The 21,884-nt window shown below is 42.5% G+C and overlaps 1 protein-coding gene across 13 annotated transcripts in view; it reads left to right on the plus strand.

The window, feature by feature from the left end:
* Positions 1-21,884, plus strand: part of magi2a (membrane associated guanylate kinase, WW and PDZ domain containing 2a) — a 288,209-nt gene that overhangs the window by 168,237 nt on the left and 98,088 nt on the right. For all 13 annotated transcript variants that reach the window (XR_009651082.1, XM_060903818.1, XM_060903819.1 and 10 more), the window contains 3 exons: positions 573-789; positions 12,161-12,240; positions 21,642-21,699. Coding sequence is in view for 12 of the 13 variants with exons in the window: in XM_060903818.1 (XP_060759801.1) it covers positions 573-789; positions 12,161-12,240; positions 21,642-21,699 (355 nt within the window). In the remaining variant the exon portion in view is untranslated. The remainder of the gene's footprint in view (positions 1-572; positions 790-12,160; positions 12,241-21,641; positions 21,700-21,884) is intronic.

Raw genomic sequence — 21,884 nt, forward strand, 5'->3', positions numbered from 1 at the left:
TTGAAACTTCCACATCATTGCATTCCGTTTTTATTTACAATTTGTACTTTGTCCCAACTTTTTTGGAATCTAGTTGTTCGCACTACAGCAGTCGTTTTGGTTTGCTAGACCACCAGCTGTTTTACCGGATGTGAAATTGCTAATAAAAGGTCACGTAACTGAAACCCAAGAATTACAGTTTATTATCATATGCATGTGAGTACCAAGGAGATAAATGAAACTTTTTGGATATCTGGTGAGAATTTTTAGACCAGATTCATCATAAAAACTTACCCTAAAGACTGTTAACTCAGACACTTCTTACTGTAGTACTTACATAAATAAACTGACTTCTTGTCATGGTGACTCACCATGCCCACCCCTAAACCCCTGGGTCTTGTATCCAGTCTTCGTCAAATGAGAACCTGCTCTTCTAGACCTTATAAAGAAAGGAAAGTGGTTTATAAACCACATGAGCAGATCAGCCTGGCTAAATGTGTTTATTACATTTTGTTTCATTACAGCAAATAGACAGTGTTGAGAATACGGAGTGTGTGTGTGTGTGTGTGTGTGTGTGTGTGTGTGTGTGTCAGACTGCAGTGAACAAGAGGAGAAGAGTACAGAAGGCACTGGGAACACACCTCAGACAGATGTGACAGTGAGAGAGGAGAAGGAGGAGACAGACATGATGAGGGCGGAGACAGAGGAGGACAAGCCCCACCCTAAAGACGAGCACTGTGATGAGCTTGGACCTCTGCCTGATAACTGGGAGATGGCCTACACCGAGAAAGGAGAGGTGTACTTTATTGAGTGAGTGTATGCAGAGCTCTAGACACACACACACACAATTTGACACAGTGTGTATGACTCAAGATTAACTTACTAACACTGGCATTGTTGCTAGGGGCAACGCTGATGTCAATCATAAGGTGATCTGTTATCAGATCAGGAGTCGGAGATCAGATTGGGTCAGGAGATCAGATCAGGAGATCCAGTCAGGAGATCAGGGCCCAGTAATATTACATTACATTACAGGCATTTAGCAGACGCTCTTATCCAAAGCGCCGTACAACACACCCAGAGCAGCCTGGGGAGCAAGTGGGGGATAGATACCTTGTTCAAGGGCACTTCAGTCATTCCTGTTGGTCCAGGGAATCAAACCGGCAACCTTTTGGTCCCAAAGCTGCTTCTCTAACCATTGTTCAAAAAGTTTAATCTGGATCAGAATGATCCGGATTTGGAAATCCCATGTTTTGCTTTCGGCGGCACGGTGGTGTAGTGGTTAGCGCTGTCGCCTCACAGCAAGAAGGTCCGGGTTCGAGCCCCGTGGCCGGCGAGGGCCTTTCTGTGCGGAGTTTGCATGTTCTCCCCGTGTCCGCATGGGTTTCCTCCGGGTGCTCCGGTTTCCCCCACAGTCCAAAGACATGCAGGTTAGGGTAACTCAGCGGTTCCCAAAGTGGGGGTCGCGACCCCTTTGGGGGTCGCGGAGGGACTCCAGGGGGGTCGCGGAGAGACGGGACTGTTTGCATAACACAGAAAAAAAAAACGGGCATTGGAATGTTTTGAATGGCGTCGGAATGTTGGTAATGCGTCAGCCGGCAGAGAGTCATTAAATCAGTCTATAGAACCCAATCACCCCCTTTCACTCCATAATCGCTCCCCGCCCTCCAATCTGTTGGATTGCTCTGATATTGTTGTTGTTATTAGCAAACCCTCCTCCTGTGAATACAAACTGTATAAAACAGGTCCCTATTTTGAGATTCAGAACAAAACATCGGACGGCGACTTTATGACAACATGGACAAGTTTCTACGCGTGCTTCCTACAAAACGCAAGGCTGCTGCACAGGACGAGTTCCCATGCACTTCGGCAGCGAAAAAGATAAGGCGGTATGATGATGCATACATCGAAATGGGCTTTACGAGCACATTGGTGGGTGGTGAGGAACGACCGCAGTGTGTTCTCTGTCTGAAGGTGCTGGCGACAGAAAGTTTAAAGCCAAACAAGCTGAAGCGTCACCTGGACACGGCACACCCCGAGCACAAGGACAAGCCGGTTGAATTCTTTCGGCGGAAACTTTTGAACTTTCAGGCACAACGGGTGAACTTCACTAAAGTTGCGTCTGTCAAAAACTCTGTACTGAAAAGCAAGCACACACAAGTCACTGAAAAAATATTCTGATGTTCTGTGTAATGTTCTGTTTTATTATGATGTGCAATGCTCTTTTGTGGATAATGCTCTTCTGTGAATAAAAAATAGCAACTTTAATATCCGTCATTATTATTATTATTATTGTGGTTATTATTACTACACTACACACTGCATAATGGGTGGTGGTGGTGGTGGGGGGGGGGGGGGGGGGGGGGTCGATGTCAGGGGGTCCCAAAAATATTCTGAAGTCCAAAAGGGGGTCCCCAGCCAAAAAGTTTGGGAACCACTGGGTTAACTGGTGACTCTAAATTGACCGTAGGTGTGAATGTGAGTGTGAATGGTTGTCTGTGTCTATTGCCGCTTTTCCACTACCAACGCGGCTGAGTCGGGCTGAGCCGTGCCGTGCTGAGTCGAGCTGAGCGGGGCTGTTGGAGTTGCATTTCGACTACAACTGCGCTGAACCGTGCTGGCTGGAAGTGGGTGGACACATTGGGTGGAGTTAGCGAAAGTGGGTGGACGTCAGGTGATGTCGTTAAGCAGCGCAAACAGTGACATCAGTGAGCTTTTAAGCGGTAGTCTCACGACCCGAATAGTAAACAATAAACATGGAGGACATGGAGTCGTTAGTGTTGCTGGTCTTGGTGCTGTGGCTTGTTGTCACCGACAACGCCAACAGATACTGGCAAGAGCGTATAGATGAGGCGAGGCGCATAAGGCTTCAGAAATTCTCGTAATTCGTAATTCTTCTTCTTCCGGGTTTACGGTGTTTACAGATCCCAGCGTGCTCGCGGGGCGTGTGTGGGCGTGTGAGGACACTCCTCCTCACCAATCAGTGCACAGGGGAGTGTCTGCTCACGCCCCCAGCCTCACTCGGCTCGGTTTGGCTCGCTTCAGCCCCACTCCAAAACGGTGCGAGTTTTAGGGGCTAAGCAGGGCTGAAGCGAGCTGAGTCGTGCTGTTTTTTGGTAGTCGAAACGCGAGCCGTGTCGGGCTGAAGTGAGCTGAAGCGAGCTGAAGTGAGCTGAAAAAGGGTAGTGGAAAAGGGCCAAAAGTGTCAGCCCTGTGATGACCTGGCGACTTGTCCAGGGTGTACCCCGCCTTTCACCCGTAGTCAGCTGGGATAGGCTCCAGCTTGCCTGCGACCCTGTAGAAGGATAAAGCGGCTAGAGATAATGAGATGAGATGAGACATTTGATCGGCTCACCCTGATCAGATACAACCTTTTCAAGATCACCAAATCCAGATTGACAGTACTCTAAAATGGATGGCATATCACAATGTTGGCTACGAGCAATGTAAAGACTTGCAGGTAGAATGAAGAGTCAGTAGTCAAATAAATAAAAACAAACAAATATCAATTTTTCACAAACACATTGCAGATATTGTGACCATGTGTTTTAAATCATAAAAAGGCTAAATGTCCAGAATGTTCAGCGTTCTTCATATGTGGAGAGACCAGCTTTTTGAAATTCTGCTTTGAGGAGGCAGATCTGAAGTCTGGCTTTAGTTTGCCGTAGGTGGGTAAGAGCGATTTGTTCCTCTGCCAGATGAATCTGTACTTCTGCTCTTTTGGTTTCTTGCTTAAGAAGTGACTTATAGGTATCATCATCATCTTTGTTTGGCAAAGAACGCTTACAGCCTCTTTTCTGAGCTCCTGTAGCAATAACTACAGACTACCAGTGAGGATCCACCTTCTTCCTCAATAACAGGGCTGAGATCCAGAACAAATGTTTCTTCTACGTTAGGAGAAACTGGCTCACTTTCCTCTACAATTGTGGGTTCAGCATTCACCTATTAAACCTTGAATCCTGTGCAAAGTCTGCAACTTTTCACCGCCAATAATATCAAGAACCACATCTGTGTAATCACCTCTCCTAAAGGGCTTGTTGCCTGTTTGTTTTTTGTTTCAACGTGGGCCCTTCTTGCCCTGGCTTTCATACCCCTTTTCCACCAAATCAGTTCCAGGGCTGGTTCGGGGCCAGTGCTGGTGCTGGTTCACAACTCGTTCAACTTGCGAACCAGCTGAGAACCAGTTTGCTTTTCCATAGCTTGGGGTGCTAAGGGGAGCCACGTCATTACGTCACTGTATACGTCAGTTACGTCGCTGCGTTTGCATAAACCTTGGCACGAACTTCGAAGCAACAACAACACGGAAAAAAGAAGAAGCAGCAACAACAACAAATGGATGACTGCTGCTTTACTGCATCCATGATATCTCGTCGCTTATTTAAAAATGGCACCCTCTCGCGGTCTTGCTATTGTTGTTGGTCTTAACAACTCCGCCCCCCACTGACGTAAGCAGTTCTTTCCTCTAGCCCAGCAAAGAGCCGGTGCTACCCTGGAACCGGTTTTTCTGGCCCAGAGCCAGTTCTTTGTCAGTGGAAACAGAAAACCCGGTTCCAAACTAAGCACTGGCCCCGAACCAGCCCTGGAACTGATTTGGTGGAAAAGGGGTATCAGATTCCCCCATCTCAGTTTCACTTGCTCCATGGTCCTCATCTGGCCAGATCCCATGACATTTGTATTATGGTTGATTTCAACCTAAATGTCTTTTGTTGTATTTGTTAGTCACATCTTCACCCTTACTGGAATTAAAACTTCATACTACTGAGGCATAATGGCACCTAATACCCTCCAGTAGTGTATGTGGGTTTCTGCAACTGTGAAATTGGGTCCTATTGAGTCCATGGTGTCACCTCTTTGGTGTAGTGAAAATAGAGTTTATAGGCCATGGACATGATTGATTTAATTGAACAAAAGGCAAAGCCCATCAGCGAGTTGATGTTTAATGTGTGTGTTTGAAAAGACCAAGATGACTTGCAGAGAGGCAGTGAATTGGCGAGTATTGTCCATCACCACCACTGGTTTGGTAGGAGAGGATATTGTCAAAGGATGTTAGTTGAGTGTACAAAACCACTGGAGCAATACACCGCTGAGGAACTGTATGCTTGGTTTCACTTTGGGAATGCTGATATCAAGTACATTGCAGAACTCCATCCATTATCCGTAACCGCTTATCCTGAGCAGGGTCGCAAGCAAACTGGAGCCTATCCCAGTTGACTCTGGGCAAGACGTGAGGTACACCCTGGACAAGTCGCCAGATCATTGCAGGGTTGACACATAGGTCAATTTAGAGCAACTAATTAACCTAACCTGCATGTCTTTGGACTGTGGAGGAAACCAGAGCACCCAGAGCAAAATCATGCAGACACAGGGAGAACATGCAAACTCCACACAGAAAAGCCCCCATCAGCCACTGGGCTCGAGCCCAGAACCTTCTTGCTGTGAGGCAACAGTGCTAACCACTACACCACCGTGCTGCCCATTGCAGACTTTCTCAGGTCAAAACTTCAACCCAGAACCTGAAGGAGTCGCACTGTCTGTGGAAAAACAGGGCCTCATTGTTTTGTGCTTCTATGCATCTGGGACTTACCAAGATAGAGCAACATAATTCATCTCTATGGGAGCAAAAGTGGAACAGTTCCGGTCTTAAGTGGACGTGTCACCTTACATCACAAGTGAAATTTTGCTGAGGAGGTTGAGAAACCAGGTATGAGGTCAGATTTGGAGTCTTTGCATTTTGGAAAAAATATTTTAACAATTGCTTACCATGAGCTTGCTATATGGTCCAGCGTAAGAATTTTTTCATTAGAAATAACGTTTTACTTAATATTCTACAACGTGCACAAAAGGACCAGGATAAATAGAGACAGACAAGAAATCAGTTAACATCTTATTTTGTTTGTTTCTTATCTTGCTGCATTGCCACCATAAAGTCAAAAACATCTCTAACCTTTGAAAAAGTGACGATGACAATAAAGACTTATCTTAATCATGTGTTTGAAGGATCTCAGAGGTTTCATACTGTCCAGGCTGTTGTCCAGCATAAGCCATTATGTAGCATTAACATTCCTGTCTAAGGTAGCAATCAGACAGCTAAATCTGCCGTATACGGTAGCTCTAAGTCCTGAAGCAAAGTCAGTTTTTCCCGAAACAGTTCTCTGCAGAAATATTGTTGTGGTCTCTCAGTGATCATAAGTGCCTGGGAATATGCTGTAAATTCCTCTAAATACTCATTACCCCTCCCAGAGAGAAATAATGGCCAATGTCTTGGTGAAATCCATGTACCTCCTCATTGCCTTGAATGGAGTGCTGGGTCATTCTGGTCTGCATAAAGAGCAATAAGTCACCCATCCCCCTTCTAAAAGTCAAAGAAATAAATGGTCATACATTTGTGGCTCAATCCTCTCTGGTGACAATATCTAAAGTCCTTCCCACACCATGCCCTGGTCTTCCCAGGTAGTCTCATGTCCCAGTACTAACCAGGCCCTTAAGGTGCATTGGGCAGTGTTGATTTCCATTTCCCTAGCCCTTGGCCTCTCATCTATACAGCTAAGGTTACAATGGGGGGCTAGTCCACTGGTAACCATGAGAGTTTGACTCCCCACTCACACCTGTATTGCAGCGTCCCTTTCCAGATGGCAGTAGGTACCATTTTTATGATGGTCTTTGGTGTGACCCGACCGCGAGTAGAACTTGTGATCTCCCGATCGAGAGGCGGACACGCTAACCACTAGGCTGACTCACAGTCTGGTGACAATATAGCCGTGGACAAATCAACTTTGAGTGATATGGTAAAAAGTGTGTCAATTGCATTGGCCAGCCTGGTCAAACAATTAATTTCATTTCCAAAGGATGACCAGATTGCCCAGACCAAGCACAAGTTTTCTTCTTTTGGGGAACACACCCAATACTATTGGGGTTATCGACTGCACTTGTGCATATACAAACACCTCATGAGAGGGAATGGGAGTGTGGCAACCAAAAGCAGAGACACAGCATCAACATCCAACTTGTGGGAGACACTGACTGCATCATCACAAACTGTCATGAAGTGGCCTGGATTTGTCCATGATGTGTGTATCCTGAGGGAATGCACGTCCTACAGAGAGCTCCTAACCAACAATCAGAGGACAGAATATTCGGAGACAGCACTTATCCAGTCCTACCCTGGCTGATGACCCCTTTTCTTGCACCTCAGGATTTTTGTATATCCAAAAGGAGTGCACTATACAGAGAGCTCCAAACCAACCAATCAATCTACCGGATGACAGAATATTAGGAGACAGCACTTATCCAGTCCTACCCTGGCTGATGACCCCTTTTCTTACACCTCAGGGTTCTTGTGTATTCTGACAGAGTGCACTCTATACAGAGAGCTCCAAATCAACCAACCAGAGGGCAGAATATTAAGAGACAGCACTTATCCTGTCCTACCCTGGCTGATGATTCTTGCGTATCCTAAAGGAGCACACTCTATACAGAGAGCTCCAAACCAACCAACCAATCGGAGGGCATAATATTAGGAGGCTGCACTTATCCAGTCCTACCCTGGCTGATGACCCCTTTTCTTGCAGCAAACACACCTGAGCAGACAAGCTTCAGCACTGCTCATTGTAAAACAAGATGTGCAATCAAGCACTTAAATGGAGTTCTGAAGGGGCACTTCGCATGCCTTAACGACTTGTGAGTGGACCAGGGAGCGTGCAGCATAACACTTGCCTGTGTTGTCCTGCCCAACATCATTACCAGGTGCAATGTCCCTCTCTATGATGATGTTTATGATGCACCAGAGCCTGTTGAAGACTCAGGCTACATCCACACGACAACGGCAACGAGATGTTATTTAAAAAAATATCGCGTCCACATGGGCAACGATCAGTAAAATATCAGGTCCATATGGCAACGCAACGCTTGCTGAAAACGATGCAATACACATGCCACACCTCTAGGAGCGCTGTAAGACGGTCCCTTCGGAGACACCAGAACAATAGAAGTAAGGACGCATGCGCATAAACTATTATGCGCGAGACTTCATATTAGCCACAAAGTCAGAAAAATCTGTTCGTAAAATTACATTATAATGACCAAATACAATGAAAAGTATTTTTCCAGTCTCACCTGTGAAAGGTAATCCCATGTGATCTCGTTTGGACGGTAAACCTGTTGGTACAGTTAAACGCAGCACATGAATGAGGCATCTTTATTCTCCGCTTTGCCCCATCCAATATGGCGGCGAGGATGACGTATGATTCTACGCGGAAGGCGGCGTCTTTAATGGTCCGGAATAAATTGAATGCTACACGTTGATGGATTAATTTGTTCTTCTACGCCCTTTTTGAGGAATGTATTGTAGGACTTAAACCAACATCTGAAGAGGTGAGATCGCTCCTTTTTTTCCTTATTTTTGCTGGCGGGATTGACTCTGCCCTAAGGGCTATTCTCTCTCTCTCTCTCTCTCTCTCTCCCTCTCTCACTTTGCACCATTACACAATAAATATTCACAGTGAAAATATTTTGTAAGCACGTTTCATGAACCAAGTTATAGGATTTGTTGACAACTCGCATCGAGTTCGTTACACTTCTACCCGGCGTGAAGCACTCACAGTCATGTGGTTGTGACGTCATTGTAAACAAATCCGTTCTACTCATCCAGACGACTTCACAACGGCAACGTTGCCAGATCTTTCCACTCTGGAACCCGTTCTCAAAAGATTGCGTTTTGGGGCACCCAAAACGCCGGTGCTGTGTGGACGCCAGGCCTAAACGATAAACAATTGTATCGGATTCACCTGAATCCGTTGCCGTGTGGACAGGGCCTCAGACTATCCTCTGGAGTTCTCTCAGAAAGGGGGACACACTGGAATACTACAATAAGGATTACTGCAGTTGTTAATAACTACTTTTGACTGGTTCATCTCTGATGGTTGTGGCTGTGTCTGAAACAGAAGGATGTCACCTTGTTGCCTCATTGCTGTGACACACAAGCATCTCATAAGGCAGGACTTTTGACTGCATCTTCTCAGGACGTTTGTTTCATTTATGGTACCATGTGACGTCAGCATGCCGTGTAACTAAATGAAAGAGTAGCTAGTTGATGAACAGATGCCTCACAAATCATCTCAAGTTCATTTATTTGGTTACAGTCACGGGGTTATAAGATAGTACGCTGTTTATTTCTCTGTAACTTTTCAAAAATGTAAGCCAAAAACTTATTTGTATATGAAATCACTTTTCTGTGAAGTTCAGTCTGCCATCTTTTTTTATTGTTTCTGTCGCCTGAGGGAGCTGCCAGCCAGATTAATGGGTAATACACAGCAATCAAGGACACATCGATGTTGCCTTCACCTGGGGGAAGTTTGAAAGCATCTAAGAAGACAGGAAACGAGAGTTCGATCCATTTCAAACGGTCTTTGATGCCTCGCTGTCTTGTTGGACATCCTCCTGAGGCAGCAGTTTCCTTGTTTCAAACGCACCCTGTGCCATTGTAATTAATATACAGTGATTACATTTGTTTGATGTTGATAGCTGTTTAGGGGATTATTTATGGGGATGGCAACATTTTTACTTTACCGTACTGAAAGGCTTAATAGGTAGCGTAATGTCTACTTTATCTACTGTCCCAGTTAAACAAAATCAAGGACAAAATATAAATAAATGTATGGTATATTATTCAATATGATACACGTCAGGGGCGGCACGGTGGTGTAGCGGTTAGCGCTGTCACCTCACAGCAAGAAGGTCCTGGGTTCGAGCCCCGGGGCCGGCGAGGACCTTTCTGTGCGGAGTTTGCATGTTCTCCCCGTGTCCGCGTGGGTTTCCTCTGGGTGCTCCGGTTTCCCCCACAGTCCAAAGACATGCAGGTTAGGTTAACTGGTGACTCTAAATTGAGCGTAGGTGTGAATGTGAGTGTGAATGGTTGTCTGTGTCTATGTGTCAGCCCTGTGATGACCTGGCGACTTGTCCAGGGTGTACCCCGCCTTTCGCCCGTAGTCAGCTGGGATAGGCTCCAGCTTGCCTGCGACCCTGTAGAAGGATAAAGCGGCTAGAGATAATGAGATGAGATGATACACGTCGCATTATATGACCAATTTTAAAGTTTTATTTCATTTTGTTCCTGAATCCACCCTTCTGCTGGGATCAGGATAATCCTGTTTTTGTTTTATCAAAGATATCCCAAGCCTACTAAAAAGATTTGAACAACACATACTGAAGGTTTGAGCCAGATCAAAACTAAAAATCTTATTTTCTTCTTTTGAACAACCAATTTTCAAGATTTGATCCAATTTGATAGCTGAAATCCGATCAGATTACTTCTGAACAAATGGACCCAGGAGACCAGGTCAGGATATAAGATCAGGAGACCAGGTCAGGAGACCAGCAAACAAGAGAAAGAAAAAAAAACAGAATCAAAAGTGAAAGAAGCAAAAGAGATGAAGAACCAGATAAACATAAACAGAATCAGGCCAGGCCCGACACATAAGTAAACTAAGCACTTGTTTAGACCAGAGGGCCCCCACGAGTGCTTGAAAGGTTCCACAAGAGATTCTGAAATGTTCCTTGTGAATGTAATCATACAAAACCCTGATATTATGTTCACAGGCTGGCAGATAATACTACCAGTTTAATCACTTCCCATCGCCACATCGGTTGGCACCAATCTCCGTTTCTCTAGCCCTCGGCCTCTTGCCTCTTACACAGCTAAAGTTACAATGGGGGGCTGGTCCTCTGGTAACCACAAGAGTTTGACTCCCTACTCGCATCTGTATTGCGGCGCTTCACCAGATGGCAGTAGGTGCCATTTTAAAGATGGTCTTTCGTATAACCCGACCATGAGTAGAACTAACGATCTCCCGGATCGCAAGAAAGGACAGCCTTCTGGAGCAGAGAAAAGAAAGAAGAAGAAGAAAACAGAATGTGAGAAAAAAAACAGCGAGATAATGTCAGAATGCAGGCACTTACAGAAGCAGGTGCAGGGGAGACCAGGGCTGAGCAAACTGCAGACTAAGCTGAATCGACGTGCAGGAAATTAAGTGAGGAAACAAGCAAGGGTTGAGTGATCAGGGCAATGTAGATAACGCAATAAAGTGAGGTAGAGACGAAACGGAAATACTGGTCAACCACTGAGAGCCAGGCAGAAACCAAACAGCTTGGTATGTTAGTAGGGACCACTGAACAATACTTCGCAACTACATGGAGTGAGAGCTGAGCTTATAAAGGCAAGGGGGTAATTGCTGAATGAGATGCAGGTGGCGTAGTTAGTAATCAGGTGACAGAGGGTGCTGTGACTCTTGGGGTTTGTAGGCTGGAGCGGCCATGTTCCGAACTCATGTTTTCAGCGCCGTTACTGACAGATAAAGGTATGTTTGCATGACTAATGACAATATTTTACTACAAACAATAACTGACTAGATAGATGCATCAAACAAGCCTTTGTTTCAGTCAAGGTATGTTCAGCTAACGTTAGCTAGCTAGTGTTTTAATCTACATTAGCTAATAGAATATAACAGTCGCTAGATTCCTTGTTAAAATCGAAGTTTCTGGAGCCAGCTAGTTAAAGTAATTTGTTGCTGGTGTATATTTCTCTAATGAAAATAAGCATATGTTGATGAGCATAAATGATGAAGCTTTGATAATAATCAATAGTATTGGAGACTCTGAGGTGGTGGAGGCCCCCAGATGAAGTTCTGCTTTGGGCCCCATAAAGGCTTGGTCCAGTCCTGCACTGTGTAAGGCTCAGGACATCGAGAGGCAACACTCTGAGTGAGGTGTGTGGGAGTTCAGTGTGTGTGTGTGAAATCAAATGACCTTGAACGTGGAAGTGAGTGTGTATGCTGGGACGAGCAGTCTGGGGCGGCCATGTTAGGACACTGTGAGGAATTCTGGGGATGGAAGTTCATGACCACTGGTGATGACACTTAGAGACAGCTGTAACATTAACACGCCCTGAACCCACAGATTCAAACAAATCAACAAACACACGGACAGGGTGGAGGTGAGCTCTGTCTTTCTCTACGCCATCTCTCTCTCTCTCTCTCTCTCTCTCTCTCTCTCTCTCTCTTTTCTTCTTCCTAATCAGAGGCCATGAGCTAATTGAAAGTATCGATTGCTGTTTTCTTAACTTGAACTCTTTTAGAGATGATCATGGGGAGTTTCTCTCTCTCTCTCTCTCTCTCTCTCTGTTCTGCAGTCACAACACTAAGACAACGTCATGGTTAGATCCACGGCTAGCAAAGAAAGCTAAACCACCAGAGGAGTGCAACGAAGACGGTGAGTCTTTTTTTCTTTATTTCTCTATTTTATTGCTGCTTCCCTCCATCTTTTTCCTTTCTTTCTTTCTTTCTTTCTTTCTTTCTTTCTTTCTTTCTTTCTTTCTTTCTTTCTTTGTTCTTTCTACATTTATTCCTATATTTCTTTCTTCCTCCCGTCATCTAGTCCCTCTTTCTTCTTTCTATATTTATTTCTGCTTCCCTCCATCTATTTCTTTTTCCTTCCTTCCTTCATCTACTTTTCTTTCTTTCTTGCTGCTTCCCTCCATCTTTTCCTTTTCCCTTCCTTCTTTGCTTCATCTATTTTTCTTTCTTTCTACATTTATTCCTATATTTCTTTCTCCCTCCCTCCCTCCCTCCCTCCTTTCTTTCTTTCTTTCTTTCTTTCTTTCTTTCTTTCTTTCTTTCTTTCTTTCTTTCTTTCTTTCTTTCTTGCTTCATCTCTCTTTCTTGCTTCATCTCTCTTTCTTGCTTCATCTCTCTTTCTTCCTCACTTCATCTCTTTCTTTCTTTCTTTCTTTCTTTCTTTCTTTTTCTTTCTATGTCCCTCCATCTATTTCTTTCTTTCTTTCTTTCTTTCTTTCTTTCTTTTTCTTTCTACTTCCCTCCATCTATTTCTTTTTCCTTTCTTTCTTTCTTTCTTTCTTTCTTTCTTTCTTTCTTTCTTTCTCCCTTGCTTCATCTTTCTTTCTTTCTTTCTTTCTTTCTTTCTTTCTTTCTTTCTTTCTTTCTTTCTCTTCCTACTTCCCTCCATTTCTTTCTTTCTCTATTTCTTTCTTCCTCGCTTCATCTATTTCTTTTTCCTTCCTTCCTTCATTCCTTCCTTCCTTCCGTCCTTCCTTCATTTGTTTCTTTCTTTATCTACTGCTGCTTCCCTCCATCTTTTCCTTCCTTCTTTGCTCTTTCTTTCTTTCTTTCTTTCTTTCTTTCTTTCTTTCTTTCTTTCTTTCTTTTGTTGTGTATATCAAGTCTTTGTGTTTTATTTTTTGCCCACTTTAACAGTGATGAGAGTCAGAATTGTAGAATACAGACTGAAGCCTTGACATAAGATACAAAACCTTTTTCTCACTAAAGCAATATTTGTGAAATAGGAAATGACATCATCACTTAAAAGCATTTTATTTCAACGTGCTGATTTGGTGGAAACAAGCTACTGGAACATTCTCACTTTGCTTTGTGTGTATAAATTACACTTTGCTGTGTAGATAACTATGTGTGTGTGTGTGTGCGCTCAGAGTTTTGCTTAGTGCGGAGGTTTTGGATTGAAATCAGAGTCTCCTGACAGCTCGACTGACAGCTCTGCATCGCAACCACCCCCCACCCCACCGCCCTCTGATGGAGAGAATAATCCCCCCAATCCTGCCCCTGCACCTCCCCCCAACCCCCATCTGATCCCCCTTTTCCCCGTGTTTCACTTGGTTTCATCATTCTGCTGAAGCTCGGGATTCTGGTGCCGGACGGCGGAGCTGAGAAACCATGTGCTGTGTGACACGAACACTCACCATTTATCAGGACGGACGAGACAATGGAGTTAATTAAGTCATAAATTATTGTCGTCGGAAATTTCGGTGTCAGGTGTTTGAAAAAATATAACCACACCTTTTTAGCAATTGGAATTTTAGTGTAACTTCCTGTTGTTGGATTCAGTACTGAAGGTTCTGGGAGTGTTCTCACTCTATGTTCATAAGGTGGAGTCACGATTTCAGCAAAAAAGCGTGAGATTTTAATTTAGATATTCTCAATTCTATGTACATCTCACATGATGCATAAAGCAGCAAACTCCTCGGACTGATTTTTTTTCAGCAAATCAAAACACATATGGTGGACAGGCCACACCCACAAAAGACTACAGTGGTGGTCGCGACACGCCCATGAAATCCAAAATCCAAATGAAACGAGTGACATGTTAATTGCTAGTGTGAATGTAGGGCCTGTTAGTTAGAAAATCTCATGAATATGCATGAAAATGCAAATTTTGGAAACTCCCCCATCCCCTCCTACCATCACACATAGCCTACTGTAACACTGCTAACATTTGCTGCTTAGCAAGTTATTTTGGTAACTTCTAGCTCTAGCTCACATGGATCGAAGCAGGATTTTAGCATTTTAGAGTTTCAAATTACAACCTTACATGTGATCACTGATTTAATGTTACCATGACAACCACTACCTGTTCATAACTAAAAGTAGTGATGTTACATAGCTAACTTAAACAAGTTCTACAGTTAAAATTTAAAACGTGGTAGCAAACACGTAACTAGCGTATGTGTCTAGTTTGCTAGTTGTCCAGCGTTCAGGATCCATCCTCATGTAAACCGATAAACGAGTGAGAGCCACAACATAAACAAGTGTCACACACGCGAAAATTTTGTGTAAATAAAGTATCTGATGAGACTGAAGAGCCGGAACATGATGCGTGTCAGTTTTCCTGCGCAGATAAAACACTGCTCAATGAGACAGGAAGGATGTGATTACTAAAGCAATCACTGATCATCCTCTTCTCTCTCGCATCTTCAAAGGTCAAGCGTTTTACTAAACGCATGTGAAATGAAGGATTATTCAGATAAGCTGCTGATAATTGGCTCAGAGTTTCTTCATCCTGGACTTTCTGGGTTTATTTAAAATGTTAACATGTGCTGCTTTCCTCTCTTCACACTAATGGGAGAGTGTATGTGTGTGTGTGTGTGTGTGTGTGTGTGTGTGTGTGTGTGTGTGTATGAGAGCGGAAATCAGGCACTGTGAAAGAGCCCTCAGTTCAGCCCGAGAGGCTTCTGTCCGGGGTTGCTATGGTGATGGTTTCCGGGGCCGGAGGAATACAAAGCGCATGTGTGTGTGTTTGTGTGTGTGATTGTGTGTGCGTACTGTACACACACAGACACACAAACACAATAAAATGCTCAAAGTGCAGCTAAATCAGTGAACAGATCTGTCTATGGACTGTCTTAGTGGGTGTGGTCTAATATTCTAATGAGCATACTGGATCGGCATCAATAGCTCAAGCTCAATAGTTTAACCTTCCCTCACTAGTTTAGCTTTCACTCACTAGGTTAATGTGCACTTACTGGGTTAACCTTTCACTAACTAGTTTCACATTCCTTCACTAGGTTAACCTTCACTCACTAGGTTAATGTGCACTTACTAGGTTGACCTTCACTCACTAGTTTAGCTTTCACTCACTAGCTTAACCTTCACTCACTAGTTTAGCTTTCACAAACAAGGTTAACCTTTACTCACTAGTTTAGCTTTCACTCACTTGGTTAACCTTCACTCGCTAGTTTAGCCTTCACTCACTAGCTTAACCTTCACTCACTAGTTTAGCCTTCACTCACTAGGTTAACCTTCACTCACTAGTTTAGCCTTCACTCACTAGGTTAACCTTCAGTCACTAGTTTAGCCTTCACTCACTTGGTTAACCTTCACTCACTAGCTTAACCTTTACTCACTAGTTTAACCTTTACTCACTAGTTTAGCTTTCATTCACTAGCTTAACCTTCACTCATTAGTTTAGCTTTCACTCACTAGCTTAACCTTCACTCACTAGTTTAGCTTTCACAAACAAGGTTAACCTTTACTCACTAGTTTGTTTTCACTCATTAGGTTAACCTTCAGTCACTAGTTTAGCTTTCACTTACTTGGTTAACCTTTCCTCTCCAGCTTAACCTTCACTCGCTAGTTTAGCCTTCACTCACTAGCTTAACCTTTACTCACTAGTTTAGCTTTCACTCACTAGCTTAACCTTCACTCATTAGTTTAGCTTTCACTCACTAGCTTAACCTTCACTCACTAGTTTAGCTTTCACTCACTAGCTTAACCTTCACTCATTAGTTTAGCTTTCACTCACTAGCTTAACCTTCACTCACTAGTTTAGCTTTCACAAACAAGGTTAACCTTTACTCACTAGTTTGTTTTCACTCACTAGGTTAACCTTCAGTCACTAGTTTAGCTTTCACTTACTTGGTTAACCTTTCCTCTCCAGCTTAACCTTCACTCGCTAGTTTAGCCTTCACTCACTAGCTTAACCTTTACTCACTAGTTTAGCTTTCACTCACTAGCTTAACCGTCACTCACTAGTTTAGCTTTCACTCACTAGCTTAACCTTCACTCACTAGTTTAGCTTTCACAAACAAGGTTAACCTTTACTCACTAGTTTGTTTTCACTCACTAGGTTAACCTTCAGTCACTAGTTTAGCTTTCACTTACTTGGTTAACCTTTCCTCTCCAGCTTAATCTTCACTCGCTAGTTTAGCCTTCACTCACTAGCTTAATCTTCACTCACTAGTTTAGCTTTCACTCACTAGCTTAACCTTTACTCACTAGTTTAGCTTTCACTCACTTGGTTAACCTTTCCTCTCCAGCTTAACCTTCACTCGCTAGTTTAGCCTTCACTCACTAGCTTAACCTTCACTCATTAGTTTAGCTTTCATTCACTAGCTTAACCTTCACTCACTAGTTTAGCTTTCACTCACTTGGTTAACCTTTCCTCTCCAGCTTAACCTTCACTCGCTAGTTTAGCCTTCACTCACTAGCTTAATCTTCACTCACTAGTTTAGCTTTCACTCACTAGCTTAACCTTTACTCACTAGTTTAGCTTTCACTCACTTGGTTAACCTTTCCTCTCCAGCTTAACCTTCACTTGCTAGTTTAGCCTTCACTCACTAGCTTAACCTTCACTCATTAGTTTAGCTTTCATTCACTAGCTTAACCTTCACTCACTAGTTTAGCTTTCACTCACTAGGTTAACCTTCACTCAATAGTTTAGCCTTCACTCACTAGGTTAACCTTCACTCGCTAGTTTAGCTTTCACTCACTAGCTTAACCTTCACTCACTAGTTTAGCCTTCACTCACTAGCTTATCCTTCACTCACTAGTTTAGCTTTCACTCACTAACTTAACCTTCACTCATTAGTTTAGCTTTCACTCACTAGCTTAACCTTCACTCACTAGATTAGCTTTCACTCACTAGCTTAACCTTCACTCACTAGTTTAGCTTTCACTCACTAGCTTAACCTTCACTCACTAGTTTAGCTTTCACTCACTAGCTTAACCTTCACTCAGTAGTTTAGCTTTCACAAACAAGGTTAACCTTTACTCACTAGTTTGTTTTCACTGACTAGGTTAACCTTCAGTCACTAGTTTAGCTTTCACTTACTTGGTTAACCTTTCCTCTCCAGCTTAAACTTCACTCGCTAGTTTAGCCTTCACTCACGAGCTTAACCTTTACTCACTAGTTTAGGTTTCACTCACTAGCTTAACCTTCACTCAATAGTTTAGCTTTTACTCACTAGGTTAACCTTCACTCACTAGGTTAATGTGCACTTACTAGCTTAACCTTCACTCACTAGTTTAGCTTTCACTCACTAGGTTAACCTTCACTCACTAGCTTAACCTTCACTCACTAGTTTAGCCTTCACTCACTTGGTTAACCTTCACTCACTACTTTAGCCTTCACTCACTTGGTTAACCTTCACTCACTAGTTTAAACTTAATTCACTAGTTTAGCTGTCACCCACTAGGTTAACGTACACTTACTAGGTTAACCTTCACTCAATTAGTTTAGCTTTCACTCACTAGCTTAACCTTTCCTTTCTAGTTTCACTTCCTTCACTAGGTTAACCTTCACTGACTAGTTTAGCTTTCACTCACTAGGTTAACCTTCACTCACTAGTTTCATCTTCCTTCACTAGCTTAACCTTCACTCACTAGTTTAGCTTTCACTCACTAGCTTAACCTTCACTCACTAGTTTAGCTTTCACAAACAAGGTTATCCTTTACTCACTAGTTTGTTTTCACTGACTAGGTTAACCTTCAGTCACTAGTTTAGCTTTCACTTACTTGGTTAACCTTTCCTCTCCAGCTTAAACTTCACTCGCTAGTTTAGCCTTCACTCACTAGCTTAATCTTCACTCACTAGTTTAGCTTTCACTCACTAGCTTAACCTTTACTCACTAGTTTAGCTTTCACTCACTAGCTTAACCTTCACTCAATAGTTTAGCTTTTACTCACTAGGTTAACCTTCACTCACTAGGTTAATGTGCACTTACTAGGTTAATCTTCACTCACTAGTTCAGCTTTCACAAACAAGGTTAACCTTTACTCACTAGTTTGTTTTCACTCACTAGGTTAACCTTCAGTCACTAGTTTAGCTTTCACTCACTTGGTTAACCTTTCCTCTCTAGCTTAACCTTCACTTGCTAGTTTAGCTTTCACTCACTAGCTTAATCTTCACTCAATAGTTTAGCTTTCACTCACTAGGTTAACCTTCACTCAATAGTTTAGCTTTCACTCACTAGCTTAACCTTCACTCACTAGTTTAACTTTCACTCACTAGCTTAATCTTCACTCAGTAGTTTAGCTTTCACTCACTAGCTTAATCTTCACTCACTAGTTTAGCTTTCACTCACTAGCTTAACCTTTACTCACTAGTTTAGCTTTCACTCACTAGCTTATCCTTCAGTCACTAGTTTAGCTTTCACTCACTAGGTTAACCTTTCCTCTCCAGCTAACCTTCACTCGCTAGTTTAGCCTTCACTCACTAGCTTAATCTTCACTCACTAGTTTAGCTTTCACTCACTAGCTTAACCTTCACTCACTAGTTTAGCTTTCACTCGCTAGCTTAACCTTCACTCACCAGTTTAGCTTTCACTCACTAGCTTAACCTTCACTCACTAGTTTAGCTTTCACTCACTAGGTTAACCTTCACTTAATAGTTTAGCTTTCACTCACTAGGTTAACCTTCACTCACTAGTTTAGCTTTCACTCACTAGGTTAACCTTCACTCACTAGTTTCATCTTACTTCACTACCTTAACCTTCACTCACTAGTTTAGCTTTCACTCACTAGGTTAACCTTCACTCACTAGTTTAGCTTTCACTCACTAGCTTAATCTTCACTCAATAGCTTAGCTTTCACTCACTAGGTTAACCTTCATTCACTAGTTTAGCTTTCACTCACTAGCTTAACCTTCACTCACTAGTTTAGCTTTCACTCACTAGGTTAACCTTCACTCACTAGCTTAACCTTCACTCACTTGTTTAGCCTTCACTCACTTGGTTAACCTTCACTCACTAGTTTAAACTTAATTCACTAGTTTAGCTGTCACCCACTAGGTTAAAGTGCACTTACTAGGTTAACCTTCACTCAATTAGTTTAGCTTTCACTCACTAGCTTAACCTTTCCTCTCTAGTTTCACTTCCTTCACTAGGTTAACCTTCACTGACTAGTTTAGCTTTCACTCACTAGGTTAACCTTCACTCACTAGTTTCATCTTCCTTCACTAGCTTAACCTTCACTCACTAGTTTAGCTTTCACTCACTAGCTTAACCTTCACTCACTAGTTTAGCTTTCACAAACAAGGTTAACCTTTACTCACTAGTTTGTTTTCACTCACTAGGTTAACCTTCAGTCACTAGTTTAGCTTTCACTTACTTGGTTAACCTTTCCTCTCCAGCTTAACCTTCACTCGCTAGTTTAGCCTTCACTCACTAGCTTAACCTTCACTCAATAGTTTAGCTTTCACTCACTAGCTTAACCTTCACTAACTAGTTTAGCTTTCACTCACTAGCTTAACCTTCACTCAGTAGTTTAGCTTTCACTCACTAGCTTAACCTTCACTCACTAGTTTAGCTTTCACTCACTAGCTTAACCTTCAGTCACTAGTTTAGCTTTCACTCACTAGGTTAACCTTTCCTCTCCAGCTTAACCTTCACTCGCTAGTTTAGCCTTCACTCACTAGCTTAATCTTCACTCACTAGTTTAGCTTTCACTCACTAGCTTAACCTTCACTCACTAGTTTAGCTTTCACTCACTAGCTTAACCTTCACTCACTAGTTTAGCTTTCACTCACTAGCTTAACCTTCACTCACTAGTTTAGCTTTCACTCACTAGGTTAACCTTCACTTAATAGTTTAGCCTTCACTCACTAGTTTAGCTTTCACTCACTAGGTTAACCTTCACTCACTAGTTTCATCTTCCTTCACTAGCTTAACCTTCACTCACTAGTTTAGCTTTCACTCACTAGCTTAACCTTCACTCACTAGCTTAATCTTCACTCAATAGCTTAGCTTTCACTCACTAGGTTAACCTTCATTCACTAGTTTAGCTTTCACTCACTAGCTTAACCTTCACTCACTAGTTTCATCTTCCTTCACTAGCTTAACCTTCACTCACTAGTTTAGCTTTCACTCACTAGCTTAACCTTCACTCACTAGCTTAATCTTCACTCAATAGCTTAGCTTTCACTCACTAGGTTAACCTTCATTCACTAGTTTAGCTTTCACTCACTAGCTTAACCTTCACTCACTAGTTTAAACTTAATTCACTAGTTTAGCTGTCACCCACTAGGTTAACGTGCACTTACTAGGTTAACCTTCACTCAATTAGTTTAGCTTTCACTCACTAGCTTAACCTTCACTCACTAGTTTAGCTTTCACTCACTAGCTTAACCTTCACTCACTAGTTTAGCTTTCACTCACTAGGTTAACCTTCACTCACTAGCTTAACCTTCACTCACTAGTTTAGCCTTCACTCACTTGGTTAACCTTCACTCACTAGTTTAGCCTTCACTCACTTGGTTAACCTTCACTCACTAGTTTAGCCTTCACTCACTTGGTTAACCTTCACTCACTTGGTTAACCTTCACTCACTAGTTTAAACTTAATTCACTAGTTTAGCTGTCACCCACTAGGTTAACGTGCACTTACTAGGTTAACCTTCACTCAATTAGTTTAGCTTTCACTCACTAGCTTAACCTTTCCTCTCTAGTTTCAACTTCCTTCACTAGGTTAACCTTGACTGACTAGTTTAGCTTTCACTCACTTGCTTAATCTTTCCCTCTAAGTTAACCTGAACTCACTAGGTTAACCGTCACTCACTAGTTTAACTTTCACTTCCTATTTTAGCTTTCACTCACTAGGCTTACTTTCACACTTCATTGTCTCTCTACTTTCTTTCTTTACTTTTTTCTTTCTTTTGTTCTTTCATTCTTTTTTTCTTGTTTTCTTTTATTTCCCAACAGAGGACAGGAAGGAGCAGTAGCCTAGCCTAGCCTAACAATAAGCAATACCGGGCAATGTGCAATATCTTTCCTGCTCCCCACCCACCCACTTCTCCCCCCTTTCCCCCTCCCCCTTCCTCTCTTCCCCATATCTTATTCTTTTATATTTGTATATGTAAATAATTTATTTTAATTTATCTTGAAGTTTTTTTTTCTATTTCTTTTCTCTGTTTATCTGTAATGATGCTGCTGGAATCTTAATTTCCCTGAGGGAACCCTCTCAAAGGGATCAATAAAGTTTTATCTAATCTAATCTAATTTCTTTCCTTGTTTTTGATGTGAAATTCACTACCAGTGCCTTTTTTTGCCGGTTCTCCGGTTCTTCATGCTGATAGCTATGTGTTTTTCAGAGCTTCCGTACGGCTGGGAGAAAATAGATGATCCAGTTTACGGGAGTTACTATGTGGAGTAAGTTTCTGTTTCCTCTCTTTATAAATCCTGCTGCTCAGTGAAAAATAATCTTCAGTGGTTCGGTAAATATGACAAAAATAAATGTTGTTTTTACACCAAAAATGAAGTTATGAGAATGATTAAAGTGTTTTAAGTTCTGTACTAAATTAATTCATGTTACTGTGCAGCCAAAACCCAAAGCG

Source organism: Neoarius graeffei, chromosome 21, assembly GCF_027579695.1.
Source record: "Neoarius graeffei isolate fNeoGra1 chromosome 21, fNeoGra1.pri, whole genome shotgun sequence".
Classification (NCBI taxonomy): domain Eukaryota; kingdom Metazoa; phylum Chordata; class Actinopteri; order Siluriformes; family Ariidae; genus Neoarius; species Neoarius graeffei.